We start from the raw sequence: 12,704 nt of genomic DNA on the forward strand, positions 1-12,704 counted from the left end.
GTTTTGAACAGCGTTAGTGTGTCATTTAAAATGAATTCGGATATTTTTTCACGTTTATGTATGATAATTTTAATTAATAAGGTAGTTGATAATTTAAATTTAATAGAGGAATGTGGTAGTAGGGTTAATTAATTGTAAGGAAAAAGGAATAGGGGAGTGAATGGTATTATTGGAGAAAAAAGAATAGGGGACAGAAGATATAGATGGGAGCAAAATTGGGAGACATATTTCTGTGACATTGGGTCCGAACCTTAGGTTATGTCCACGATGCAATTAAGTGCTTGTTTGGAAGATAGAACGCTGTGCCATTTTTTCTTTTCTTTTGGGAAATTATAATAATTATTAATTATATACCTCATATCATATGTGGATTCTAAGTAGCAAAGCAAAGGGCTCTATCTTCACCTTCACACATCTTGGAATAAATGGAATTCAAGTTCCCCGACAACCAATAATAGTGGAGAGGAAACTCCCAAAAAAGAATAAAAAAAAAAAAAAAAACTCCTTTCATTACCATAATGGAATTAATTATACTCCTTACTATGTGGACAACTCTTGAAACTAATATCAAAATGATGTGATGCTCAAAAGAAATAATTAATGATGTTTTATTATGTAAAATAACAAGGTAATTCAAAATTTGGTAGTTTTGGAAGTGGGAAAAAAAATAAAAAGATGTCTGATTCGAAAATGGAAAGCTGTGTTTTCAAATCTATATTATTCCTTCCGGAAGTTAATTATCCCACCCACCATTTTGGTTTATATATGATTAATTAGCTCTTCTTCTTTGTTTAATGGCACACCAATGTAATGCTCCTTTTTCACATTTCTCAGTCAAATCCTCCTTTTACTATTTTTTTTTCACTGTTACTGGGCAAAACAAACGAAGGATCGATTAAGATATTTTGAAGTTAATTCATCCTCATTTAATTTTGTTTTGTTTCTTAATTTGTAACCAACATTCGATTTTGGGTTCTGATTTTCTTTTATTTTAATGATTATAAATCTATTTTTAGGATAATCAATCGTTCTTCTTTGTATCTATAATAATGTCCAGAGTCTAATCCAATAATGGTTTAATTTTACTTTCAAACTCTATATATAAAGATTATTTATGCTAATGAAGATATATTATTAGAGATGTACGTAGACCTATGTTTGCATGCTCAACAAATACATAAAATTTGAGCATTTATTTTTAGTGTGACGAGTATTAGTTCACAACCTAGGTAGAGTTATGCAGTTTAATAAAAATAATACGGAAGATATGTGAGATCTTTGAAAAATGCTACGGTGAAATCGTCTGGTCCAGGGACTTTATTTTCCCCGGCTCTTGATGCTACTGTAAATTTCATGATCGAGGAAAAGGGCGAATGAGCAAGTTCGAATATGCAGATATCACTGGAGATATGTGAGATCTATTTCTCTCTAACGTAAAGGTTTTCGAATATGCATCAAACGATTAGTAGATAGGTTGCTTCTTCAAAACCCTCTCCCTATTTTTTTTTCTCAATAACTTTTCTTTTCTAAACTTGAATTTTTAAAATTTTTATCATTTTTAAAAATTTTACTGTAAATTTTTAAAGTTGTGACACCTATATCTACCATTTAAAATTTTAACTACCATTTAAAATAAAAATTTAAAAAAAAAGGAACATTTTAAATGGTAGATATAGGTGTCACAACTTTTGATCTTTCAAGACTTTTCACAAGTCAATAGTCAAATTAAGTTATTTTTATTAGTTATCACCTTCAAATAGAAAGACAAGCCTAAAAAAAGTACATGTATGTATATATTGAGAGTATCCAATTTTATTTGTACAATAATATAATGCACTAAAAGTTTTATATTTCAGTAAAAGTATATTGAGGTACAAATATTACACTATTGTTTAAGCGACAATGTCACATCATAATTAATTTATATAAAAAAATGTAAAGAAGTACATTTGATAAATACTTTTACCATATGATACCAAAATGGACTTCGTGTCAACTACAACCGCCATATATCTTGGTAAGTAAGATCAATAAACTTTTAAAACTTTCACAAATACTCGTATATATCACATTATAATTACTGTTAAATAAAAATTATATATATAAAACTAAATTATATTCATCAATAATACAGTAACAAATACATTATCTTAAATAATTTTCATTAACCTAACCGTTTATAAATTAGAGTATTAAGTATGATATTGTCACTTTAGAAAATTAGAGCAATTAAAAAATGCTTCCAATTATCTTAAATAATTTTCATTAACCTAACCGTTTATAAATTAGAGCATTAAGTATGATATTGTCGCTTTAGAAAATTAGAGCAATTAAAAAATGCTTCCATGTAAAAATTAACACAACACATCTCGTAAGAGTATTATTTCAACTCGAGACTCTTTATATCTCCAACAAAAAAATATAAATAGCAAAAAAATTCGACCCTTTTCAGAGAGATTCTGAAAGAGTACGATTTATCTCTGGAAGTTACAATGAACTAGCTCATGCTCCATTCATGCAAGAAATGAGGTTCATTATGGGGTATGGCTGGAGGAATACTCCCAACTCAAAAAGTTTCAGACATTACAATTCTATTTCTTTTATCAGCTTCGGCTTACACTTTTCTTTAATTTACTTTGTGAAACGTTGTACTTAAAAAACTTTAAAATTGTTTCAGTTATGTCGTTTAATCTTACTATATTTATATATTAAAAGAATCAAAAGATGGAAAATTTAAATGGATAGATCATATATATATATATGTTGAGATCGAATCTACAATCTCTCAGTTGATACATGTCAATTATCGGGTTTTAATATATTTATATATTTTTTTCGTACAATGGTTGTTGAATTTTGTCCCACTTTGGTTCTGGCACTCTCTTTTGGTGAGAAAGAAACATGAGTTGGAGCATATTTATTGTCTTGCCGTTTTCAATATAAGTTGATACCACAGCTGGCCCTACCCATAAATATAATGATTCTTTACCCATTATTTCACAAACTAACCCTTTTAATATATATCCATCATCACATTACATAACAATTCAAATCACTTGATTTTAGTTGACAATTCGTAAACAATGATGGAAGGCTTCTATGATATAAAAGTTTCGAGAAAACACCTCCACTTTGTAGAATGTTTTTAGAAATTAAACTCTCAACCAATAACAACCGTCATAAAAAAATGTATATAAAATGGCGATTTAAATGCGTGGTTTGAAAAGAATATATAGAATATATGAACCATCGCTACATTTAAAATTTTTGTTTTTAAACTTTAAATTGATCTCTCCTGCATCAATTATTCGTTGATATCTTTTTCAAGAAAAACAAACTTTACCATTAATATATTTGTGATAAGTTTTTTAACTGGTAAATATTTATATAAAATGAAAACTAAACATCAAGTATTTGATATATGACTTTAAAATTTGTGGTTTTAAATGAAACACTTTCTAAAAAAACCATATACGTCATGAAAATTTTGAAATTACAAAAAGTACATTTAGTTTATTTTTAAATGCTCTTAGAAAAGAAAAATTCACTCTTCCAAGTGTCAAATTACCTTAAATATTTTTTAAAAAGATATTTAAAGTGTTTATGTAGCTTTAGCGTGACGACGTGTTACAAAAATGTTTTTAATTAGTAAAATCACTTTTACTAAAATTGTGGGTGGGAGCCCTTATTATTCTTTTTAAAGTTAATTTTTTCCTATTTAAAATTTTAATATCTTCCCCAATTTGTTCCTCTTTTCATTGATTAGAACTGGGTTTAAAAGATTTTTGGGCTTCTGAAAATTTTCCTTTTTTGTTCCTCTGGTCTGTCAGACAAATAACACTTTAGTAGGAACATTTTCAATTCATATTTCCTCGCTAATATAAATACAGTTAGCGATAATTGACATGTATTCTGTCTTTAAAATTGGAGTTTCTATCCCTTATATTCTTTGTACTAAAAAAATTCCTATTTCTTTTTGGACGAAGTACAATAAATCTATATATATATTTATACCGCTGAAATTTTGTTGCACTGATTAAATTAAACACTTCTTTCTTTAGAAGAAAACTAATATTAACAAACACCTGTTTAACCCCTGTCCATTATTGCAATTCGTTCAATTGGCTTTAGATGAAAGTAATTAACGTATTTTTAATATTTTATGTGAAAATCAAGTAGTAGTTATATTACCATATTCATAGTAACCGCCAAATAACTTAAATTTGATTAATCATATGATAATATCAATAATAATTAATTGATGTGTATCATATATATATATATATATATATAATTTTTTTAATTAGTTACCTATTTATTTTTCCGTTCCTCGCGCCCAGAAGAAAAGATGGAGGGTAGAAGGGAGGAAGAGATAGGTGGATAGATTTTCACACCTAACAAGTTTGACAAGAGTTCTGTCAATTATATCCCGTCAAAGAAAACAAAAAGAAAAAGAAAAAAAGAGCTTATTCAATTAAAGGATTAATTGAAGGACCCCATAGATATGATAATTCATTGAATGGTTTTTGAAATATAAAGTATCAAATTGGAAAATGCATATCCATATATTTATATATTATTTTAATTTAGAGTAGAAGGAATTTTCACACAATATCTCAGTTATATGATTGGTGGGCTGACTAGGCAGCCTAGCCTCTACTCTAGCCTGGTTGGTGCGCCTTTTTGGCATTTTTCAAACCTTTTCGGAAAAGTAAAACGAGAATGTACATAATAGTTTGGATTTTATTTGCTTCTTAACTTAAATTTGAATTTGAGATGGTGAGTTATGAGAATTTGAATACAACATCTCGTGCTCTAATATAAATAAAACCACCAATAAATTTAAAAGTTTAAATGAATATATTATGATAAATTTAATTTATTTATAAATATCTAGATAAGTGAAATATGAAATGTAATTGAATTTATAAAGTAAAGTTTGAATTAGAGCTATTTTGGGTCGGGGAAACAGAAAAGTGGGGAAGGTACTTGGGGGAGCGATGCAGTGAATCTCAGTCGCTTTCTCCGATGAATGCCAAAATTGAATTGGTACAACCAACTCAAAGCTGATCAAAATTCAGATGTAACTTCCACACTCCATTTCTCATGACTCTCTCTCTCTCTCTAGAAAAGAAAAATGTATTGCTTTTAATTCTCCAACAGATAACTCTCTCCATCCCACGTGAAATGGCCCCCACCTTCACCTTCTTTTCAATTTTCCTCCTCCAACGGCCCATTCTTTCTTTCTTTTTCTAAAAAGGAAAAATAAAAACTTTTTTTTTTCTTTTTACTGTGAAAACAATCGTCAAATTATTATATTGTTCAGCGGGATGGGAGAGAAGAATTGATACCCACAACTCCATAAAAATAGTAAATTTAAAATTTAAATCTAAATGACCACTTCGGTTATATTAAGTCGGTAAATTAATGATCTTTGAATTTCTCACCACCCTTTGTTGTATTAAAAAAGAAAGGCTGTAAATTATTATGTTTTAAAAAATTAGAAAAAAATGACAAGAAATTGGAGTTGTGAGTTGTGGTGGGAGAAAAGAACAGCGCATTTGTACGTGTTTTGTTTGTACAATAACAAAACAGGGTCGGCTCTCTGCAGATCAGCTGCTTCCGTGTCACCGGGTTGGGCTTCACAATAAACCTTCTCCCATTTCATATTGGGCCCAACACATATGGCCCAGCCCGCTTCCACTATTATTAAACAAAATTTGTCGCCTTATTTGCCCTTCTAAATTCTAACAAACTCATTTTTCAACTATCACCGAATTCTGTATTTTATTTTTTCCACAAATGCCCCAGTTCCATTACCTCCCATTCTTACTTGTACTCAAATTGATTTCGAAAATAAAAATGATCGACTCAAATTGATTTATGTATAATAAAAATTGTGGATTTAAAAAAAAAAGGATCTGCATGTTTTAATAAAAAGGCATTTACAAAAATTCCCAATTATTTAATGGATTCACTTAGCTTATCAATGTGATTAGAAAGCTAACTTATATTATCAAAGATTTCGAAAAAGTTTTTGAAATAATGATTTGACACACTCTTCGTTAACAACTTTGGTATTGCATGGAAAACAAATATACCAATATACCAATTATTTATTATCATATATCCAAAGAAATATTGCATATTGTTGATGAATATTTGAAAAGGAAATTATTGATTAATCATTGATGACATTCCGCAAAATGGCCAATTGGTTCTTCCTTTGTCAACTTATCTAATATTCCCATTACTGATTGCACTGATACAAAAAAGAAGAGGAAAAAAAAGAGAGTATATTCCAAAATTATTTTGGTTTATGTAAAAATATAAATACAATCCGATTAACTCTTTTAAACAATGTTCAAGCCAACTACTATTTGTCAAAGGATGCAGTTTAACGTACTGATCCTAGAAAATAATTACATTCGAATGTTTGTAGCCGACAAAAGAGAATTTTAAAAAATTTATTTATTAGGAAGGAGATTTACACCTATAACTTGTAAAAATGAGGGGCACTAATGCCAAACCACTTGCTATAAACAAACTAGTTTATTGTTGATTTTTATGTTCTATATATATTAAAAAAATTTCCATGTGCAATACACCTATGATATATTTTAAAATGTGTGTTTTTTTTTTTTTAATTTTAAGACTTCGTTTTAATAACAATTTTACGTTTGAATTTAAAAGTTATTTCTGAAATGTAGTCCTTAACAAAACATAGGTTATTAAAATGATTTTGTTTAAGATTCAAGAACATTTTTTATTTTATAACATAAATATTATTTTAATATTAATAAAAACAATAAAATAAGTAAAGTACCTATCATTAGAGGTAGGTTTGAATTTCTAAAAAACTAAGCAATCATTACAAGGGGTTGATTTGAAAATTTAGAACTATATAACGAATAAATAAACCAAATAATAACTATCAAACTATATTTCCAACCTTTTAATATAGTAAGAATAAATAAACTCATATTTGGGTACCAGTGAAGTAAAGACTGGAACTAAGCTAATAGTTAAACAAAGATAAAGAAAAAGATTAATGTACCATAAGCTTTATCAGGAAATGACTAATTTATTCCTACTAGGTTTTCTACATGTATAATTCATCAATTTTAAAAATTTAATGGACGATTCAAACGAGAGAAAACTATAAAATCCTAAATATTTTATATTTTATATATTTTTTTTCCTTTTGAGAAATTTTACATCTTGAATTACTACAAGCTTGGAGGGACAAGTTCTTACCTATGGATGAATTTTCTTTCTTATAAGAAAAATTTGCTCGAGAGAGAATGAACTTTATTAATTTGTATAGGTAAAATTTGAATCATGCATAGACTACCTTATGATTCCTATATTCTATTAGGTGTCTTTGAAACTAGTAATTATAAATATGAATTTGGGTTGGTAGGCTCATTAATGGCTTCCATAGCTTAGCTTTGTCCTATTTTTTTACATTAATGCAACTAAAAAGGAAGCACTCAAAATAAAAGGATGCCTTTTCCCTTCTTTTCTTGCATCTAATGTGTGTTTCTTTTTCATCCCAAAAAGGAAAAGGAAACTGCATCTTTTTTTCCCAACTTTCCCAGCAAAAAATAAAGAGAGATATTATATATATAATATATATATATATATATATATATTTAAGGGGAAAAAGAAAAAAGAAAAAAGAAAAAAAGGACAGAGAACTAAAAGTCTTCTTCACTATTAATTTTTAAAGGTCTTTCCATCTCTTGTTTCCTTTGGTCAAGGCCCACTACAAATAAAAATAATAATAAATGATGAAATTTCAGGTTTGCCAAAGCCTTTTCCGCACAGATAAAGAAGAATCTTTATGTTAAAAAGAAAATATATCCTCCCATATCAAAACTTGCTTTTCTTTTTTTGTTATCATATATTTGCAATACAAAAGATACCAATACTATACACTTGTCCACAACACAAAATTCAAGTTTTAATTTAAAAGAAAGAAAGAAAAAACCCAACAAAAGTTGATCACCACCCATTAGATTTCAACCATAAAATAAGGCTTTTTGGAAGAGGGATATCATCAAAGGCCCCTACCAAAAGCTCTCAACTTTAAGTACCAATGCAACTTTTTCACTCTTCCTTATATAAAATTTTTACAAAAGTTAGAGTCTTTAAAGTCGAACAACCCAGAATAAAGAGAGAGAGAATTCTGAAACTTAAGCAAGAAGAAGGAGACCAGATGCACTATTTACTGCTAAACTTCTGAATATAATCCATTTTTGATGCTCCCTTTTTTTTCCCTTTGGGAAAGAATGGAAGACTAATCGAGAGAGAAATTTCCAATAGAATAATGTTTTTGATGCCTTTAAGTTTCTACCCAAAAGTACCGATCGACCAATATCGCTCCTTGGATTAGGAACTACTTTTCAGATACTTCTTTTAAAAATTAAAAAAAATTTCCCACATCTTCTTTTCCTTTTCCTTTTCCTTCTCTTTTTCTTTTTCTCTTTATTGATAGAGAATCTGATGATGACATGAAGCAAATGATGTGTAAAATTTGACTAATTGGCGTCTGTTTTGTCCCATTGATTCTCATGTTTTACAGCTTTTATTAAGCACTTTCTTTTTAAGTACTTTTACCTCTCCGTCACTTGGACCCGTATATAAATCCATTTCCCCATATGGACTCTCTTCACAAAACTACAGAAGAAAATTAGAAATCCCGTGTCTCCTCTCCTCTGTTCCATATATATGGCTGAGGTCCACAGCAGTAACCCGGGCCCGGGGGGAATTAAGCTCTTCGGCACGATGATCAGTTTACAGACCAGAAAATTAAAGGAGGAACCGCCGGAGAAAGGCGGCGCCGATCAAACGGAGGTGATGAAGAGGCCGGAAAAAATCATACCATGTCCGAGATGTAAGAGTATGGAGACCAAATTCTGTTACTTCAACAATTACAATGTTAATCAGCCAAGGCATTTCTGCAAGGGGTGCCAGAGGTACTGGACGGCCGGAGGGGCGCTCCGGAACGTGCCCATCGGAGCCGGCCGCCGGAGAACCAAGCCGCCCAATTGCCGCGCCCTCGGCGGCGAGGATTTCCAACTATATGACGACGCTTCCGGGATTATTCATCAGATCGAGTTGGATGCGATGGAGGGGTGGCATCTCACGGTGGCGCAAGAGGATCATTTACGGCGAGTTTTTCCGATGAAACGCCAGAAGATCGGTCGACAAGGTCAAACGTCTTAACCCCAGCGCTGCCTTTTTTTATTTTTTCTTTTTTAAATCTTGTCGATGATTTTATGTGGAAATTAGAGCAAAGATATATACACTTTTTTTTTTTTTTTTACTGCACATATATCATATATTTATGTAAAAAACATTAGTATGTGATTATGCTGGAACGAGTAGTTCTTGTTCTTGAGAGGACGAGGACTTTTCAAATTTCCAAAACCTTTTGTAAAGCAAGGGCAAGCCCAAGCAAATTTAATGATAAATGAAACAAAGGTTATAAAACAGTAGCAGTATCAGTAAACAATAGAATTACAGAATAAAATATTTATTTTTACATTGAATAGATATGTAAAGGGAATTCCACTCCAATATTTTATTCATAGAGAACTCCTACAAATTAGACAAGCGACAAAGAGGGCGAAAAATGCAAGGTTGAAAATCGACCTTTTGATTTGGAAGTATTACTTAGCATTTTCCATTTTGCACCGACCTTTAAAACCAAAAAAATTAATTCAACACCTGTGGCAGTGAGAGCATCCATAATAAAAATCGGATAATTGAATGCAAAATGAAGGGAGAGGAAGAGGAAGAATGAGACAAGAAGAAAGTAGCAGTAGTAAGAGGAAGCCAATAAAATAAAATATGTTGAACAAGGCTTAGGCTCACATTGGAGAAGAAAAAACAAGGGAAAACAGGGGGTTGAGGGTGGGATTTTTTATTTATTTATTTATACTGGAAGACCAGCCTCGTCGAATCCAAGCTCGCGGAGAACCTCCTTGCACTCGGGGAGGGCGTCCTTCTTCATGAAGCCGAGTGGGTTGGCGTTGCGAACAGGGTTGGTGATGCCATTGTTGCCGGTGACGCTCACTCTGGCCCGATGACCGTAGCCGTCGGTTGGAATCTCGGCGCACTCGGCATTCCCACTCTTAACAAGCCTCACTTCGCAGATCTCCTCCTCGTGGTCTCCATCCACCTCGATCTTGTAGGTACCGGTCTTGTCGGTCACCCCCTCCCCGCTGAACGTCACGCTCCCTCCCTCCTCCCTGTCCCTGCATTCGAACAGCACGGTCGCCCCTTCGATGAATTTGCTCACCCGTGTGAAGAACTGGATGCGGCACGTGTCGCAGTACACTCTCCCCTCCACGAAGAACCGATCCTTCTCCGAGTAAGCAACGCCCATGAATGACGCCAAACAAACAAGGAGGATGATTGCACCACATTTCGCCATTTTCCTTTTTCTTCTTCCCCTGTTTTTTTTTTTTTTTTTTTTTGCTTTTCTGTAACTTTGGTGGGGATGGAGAATGTTGGATATGAATTTCAGTGGAGGGCTGCTCTGAATGATGGGAAAGCCGGTGCTTTTTATAGCGCCAAATCTTATTGCTTCTTTTGGGGAGTTGCTACTTTCGCGGCAGGCTTCCTATTTTCCGGTGGTGCAGATTACAATATGCACGTCCTTTCACCTCCTCTTTCTGCGCCCTAACTTAACTCCAGTTTGTTTCTGAATAATTCCAATTCAAAAATACTTGCCTCTTAACCACCAACTATTTTCCATTCTAATTTCTTTTCTTTTTTCCTCATGTTCTGCTTCAATTTTAATGGTTGTGATTAACTGAACACTTGCTTTTCAAAAACTTGTTGAGATGCCTATATTGTTTGAACCTATCAAACTAAAGGTAATACAAGTGTTATTTAAAGATCTGCACAGACCATACCATAATTAAAAAAATTACGGGATGGAAATTCAAATTTTCAATTTATGAAAAAAATTACTAATACTTTAAGTAATCTAAATCAATTATTATAATTATAGAATACTTATATATTTTCATATTTCACTTACTTTATTTGGAATCTCTCCAAAGTTTTTATATAAATTGAAGACTCTTCCATAAGTTGAAGCATGGCTACTGATGGACTACACACTAATAGTTAGTTAATAAAAACAAACATTAATCAAAACGTTTAATTTTTCCTGATAAAAAATTTTGGGTTGGATCAATTTTTCCTAAGAGGAGAAGGTCCAAGATAGGATGGCCCAGTGCCTTTATTATTGAGGCCCAATCCATATACTTTCGTACTGTCGGATTCAAATCCAAATTGATTGAACAAACGTATTTAATTTCCCCCACAATTTGGATTTTATTCTTTTTGGGGGCAGAATTTGGAGTTTATTTCTACTTGGTGTCTAAAGTTCTAAAACGAATTATTATAGTTCCTGAAATTAATTTCTACTGGATCTTTAAAATTTCAAAAGTGAGCGCAGTTTGAAATTTGTTTTGAAATTTTGCTTTTATTTGATTCTTGAGGTTTTAAAAACTGATGATGTTTATATTTGATTTGGTTTCTAACCTGAATTAACCATTAGTTGACATAATAGAAAGATAATCAAGGAAAGTTTAGAAAGAATTAGAAATTACTCGATATAAATAAAATCATCAACTTCTCTTGAGAATGTTTTTAACTCGGTTCAGAACTATAGATACCCAACTATTCAAATACAAATACATAAGAGACTATATAATTCATGTTAGCAGGTATTACCCCGTCATATTTTTCATTTGACTTATCCTTTCGTGACTGATACTAATTTATGCAAGACTATGTTTTGACTATGGATGAAAGGATAATTGAAATGGAATTTGAAACAAACAGATGAAGAAAGTAACAAGGAGTTGGTGGAAATTGGAAAACATGCAAAGGTATAATATGATGAATGCATGGGAACTCGAAAGTAAGGATAAGAATCTTAATAATTTCAAATTTTAATAATTTATAATAAAAGGAGGAAAAAACAACTTACTTAAATGTGGTGTGGATTTAGTTCAAAGAAGACGATTCATTTTTAGGTTAAAATATAACGTCAAACTTTTATTGACAAACTTTTTATTTTGGACTTATTAAAATTTCAATAAATAATTTACTTTTAGGTTAAAACATGCATGGACTAAATCATTCGATTTTGAACTCATTAAAACTCCAACGAATCCAAGATGTGGTTTATTTTTGGATTAAAACAAAATTTCCAACTTCCACGAACTAAACTTTTTTGTTTTGGATTCATTAAACTGGAAAGAAATCAAAGAAATGGTTCACTTTTGAGTAAAACACATGAGAAGATTAAACTTTCGACGAAATCTTTTAGATTTGGACTCATCGAGAGATACTCTCATAGATCTTGGAATTATGTTCTCTTCAAATATAAATATAGAGGCGGCTCAAGTAGCGGTCCATATTCTACATCTAGGTGAATGACCTCTACTAACATAATTGATACACTGTTAGGTCGCTAGCTCTCTATCTCAAGACTCGCTGTAACTCAATTATGGTAGAAAGCATGACATGGCTATTTTTGAAATACTTAAGTAATTTTTACACAAATTTTAGCTTTTAACTCCCTCTCTTGATGTTTTCAAGTATTGTAAAATTGATTACTCATGCTCTAAATATTATATTTTAAGCCTCCAAGATCAAATTAAAATTAAATAAAA

General features: G+C 31.2%; 1 protein-coding gene and 1 pseudogene across 1 annotated transcript; one reads left to right on the plus strand and one right to left on the minus strand.

Annotated features, from left to right (window-relative positions):
• The first annotated feature begins 8,654 nt into the window (after positions 1-8,654).
• On the plus strand, positions 8,655-9,500 carry LOC148213458 (dof zinc finger protein DOF1.5 pseudogene; annotated as a pseudogene).
• A 324-nt stretch (positions 9,501-9,824) lies between these two features.
• Positions 9,825-10,562, minus strand: LOC148213459 (Pollen Ole e 1 allergen and extensin family protein). Its single transcript, XM_088120685.1, has one exon. It carries the CDS (start codon positions 10,442-10,444, stop codon positions 9,944-9,946), a length of 501 nt encoding a protein of 166 aa, XP_087976811.1. The 5' UTR covers positions 10,445-10,562; the 3' UTR covers positions 9,825-9,943.
• Positions 10,563-12,704: the final 2,142 nt, after the last annotated feature.

Source organism: Momordica charantia, assembly GCF_013281855.1.
Source record: "Momordica charantia cultivar OHB3-1 chromosome 1 unlocalized genomic scaffold, Mcharantia_2.0 BLBB01000001.1, whole genome shotgun sequence".
In the NCBI taxonomy this organism is placed as follows: domain Eukaryota; kingdom Viridiplantae; phylum Streptophyta; class Magnoliopsida; order Cucurbitales; family Cucurbitaceae; genus Momordica; species Momordica charantia.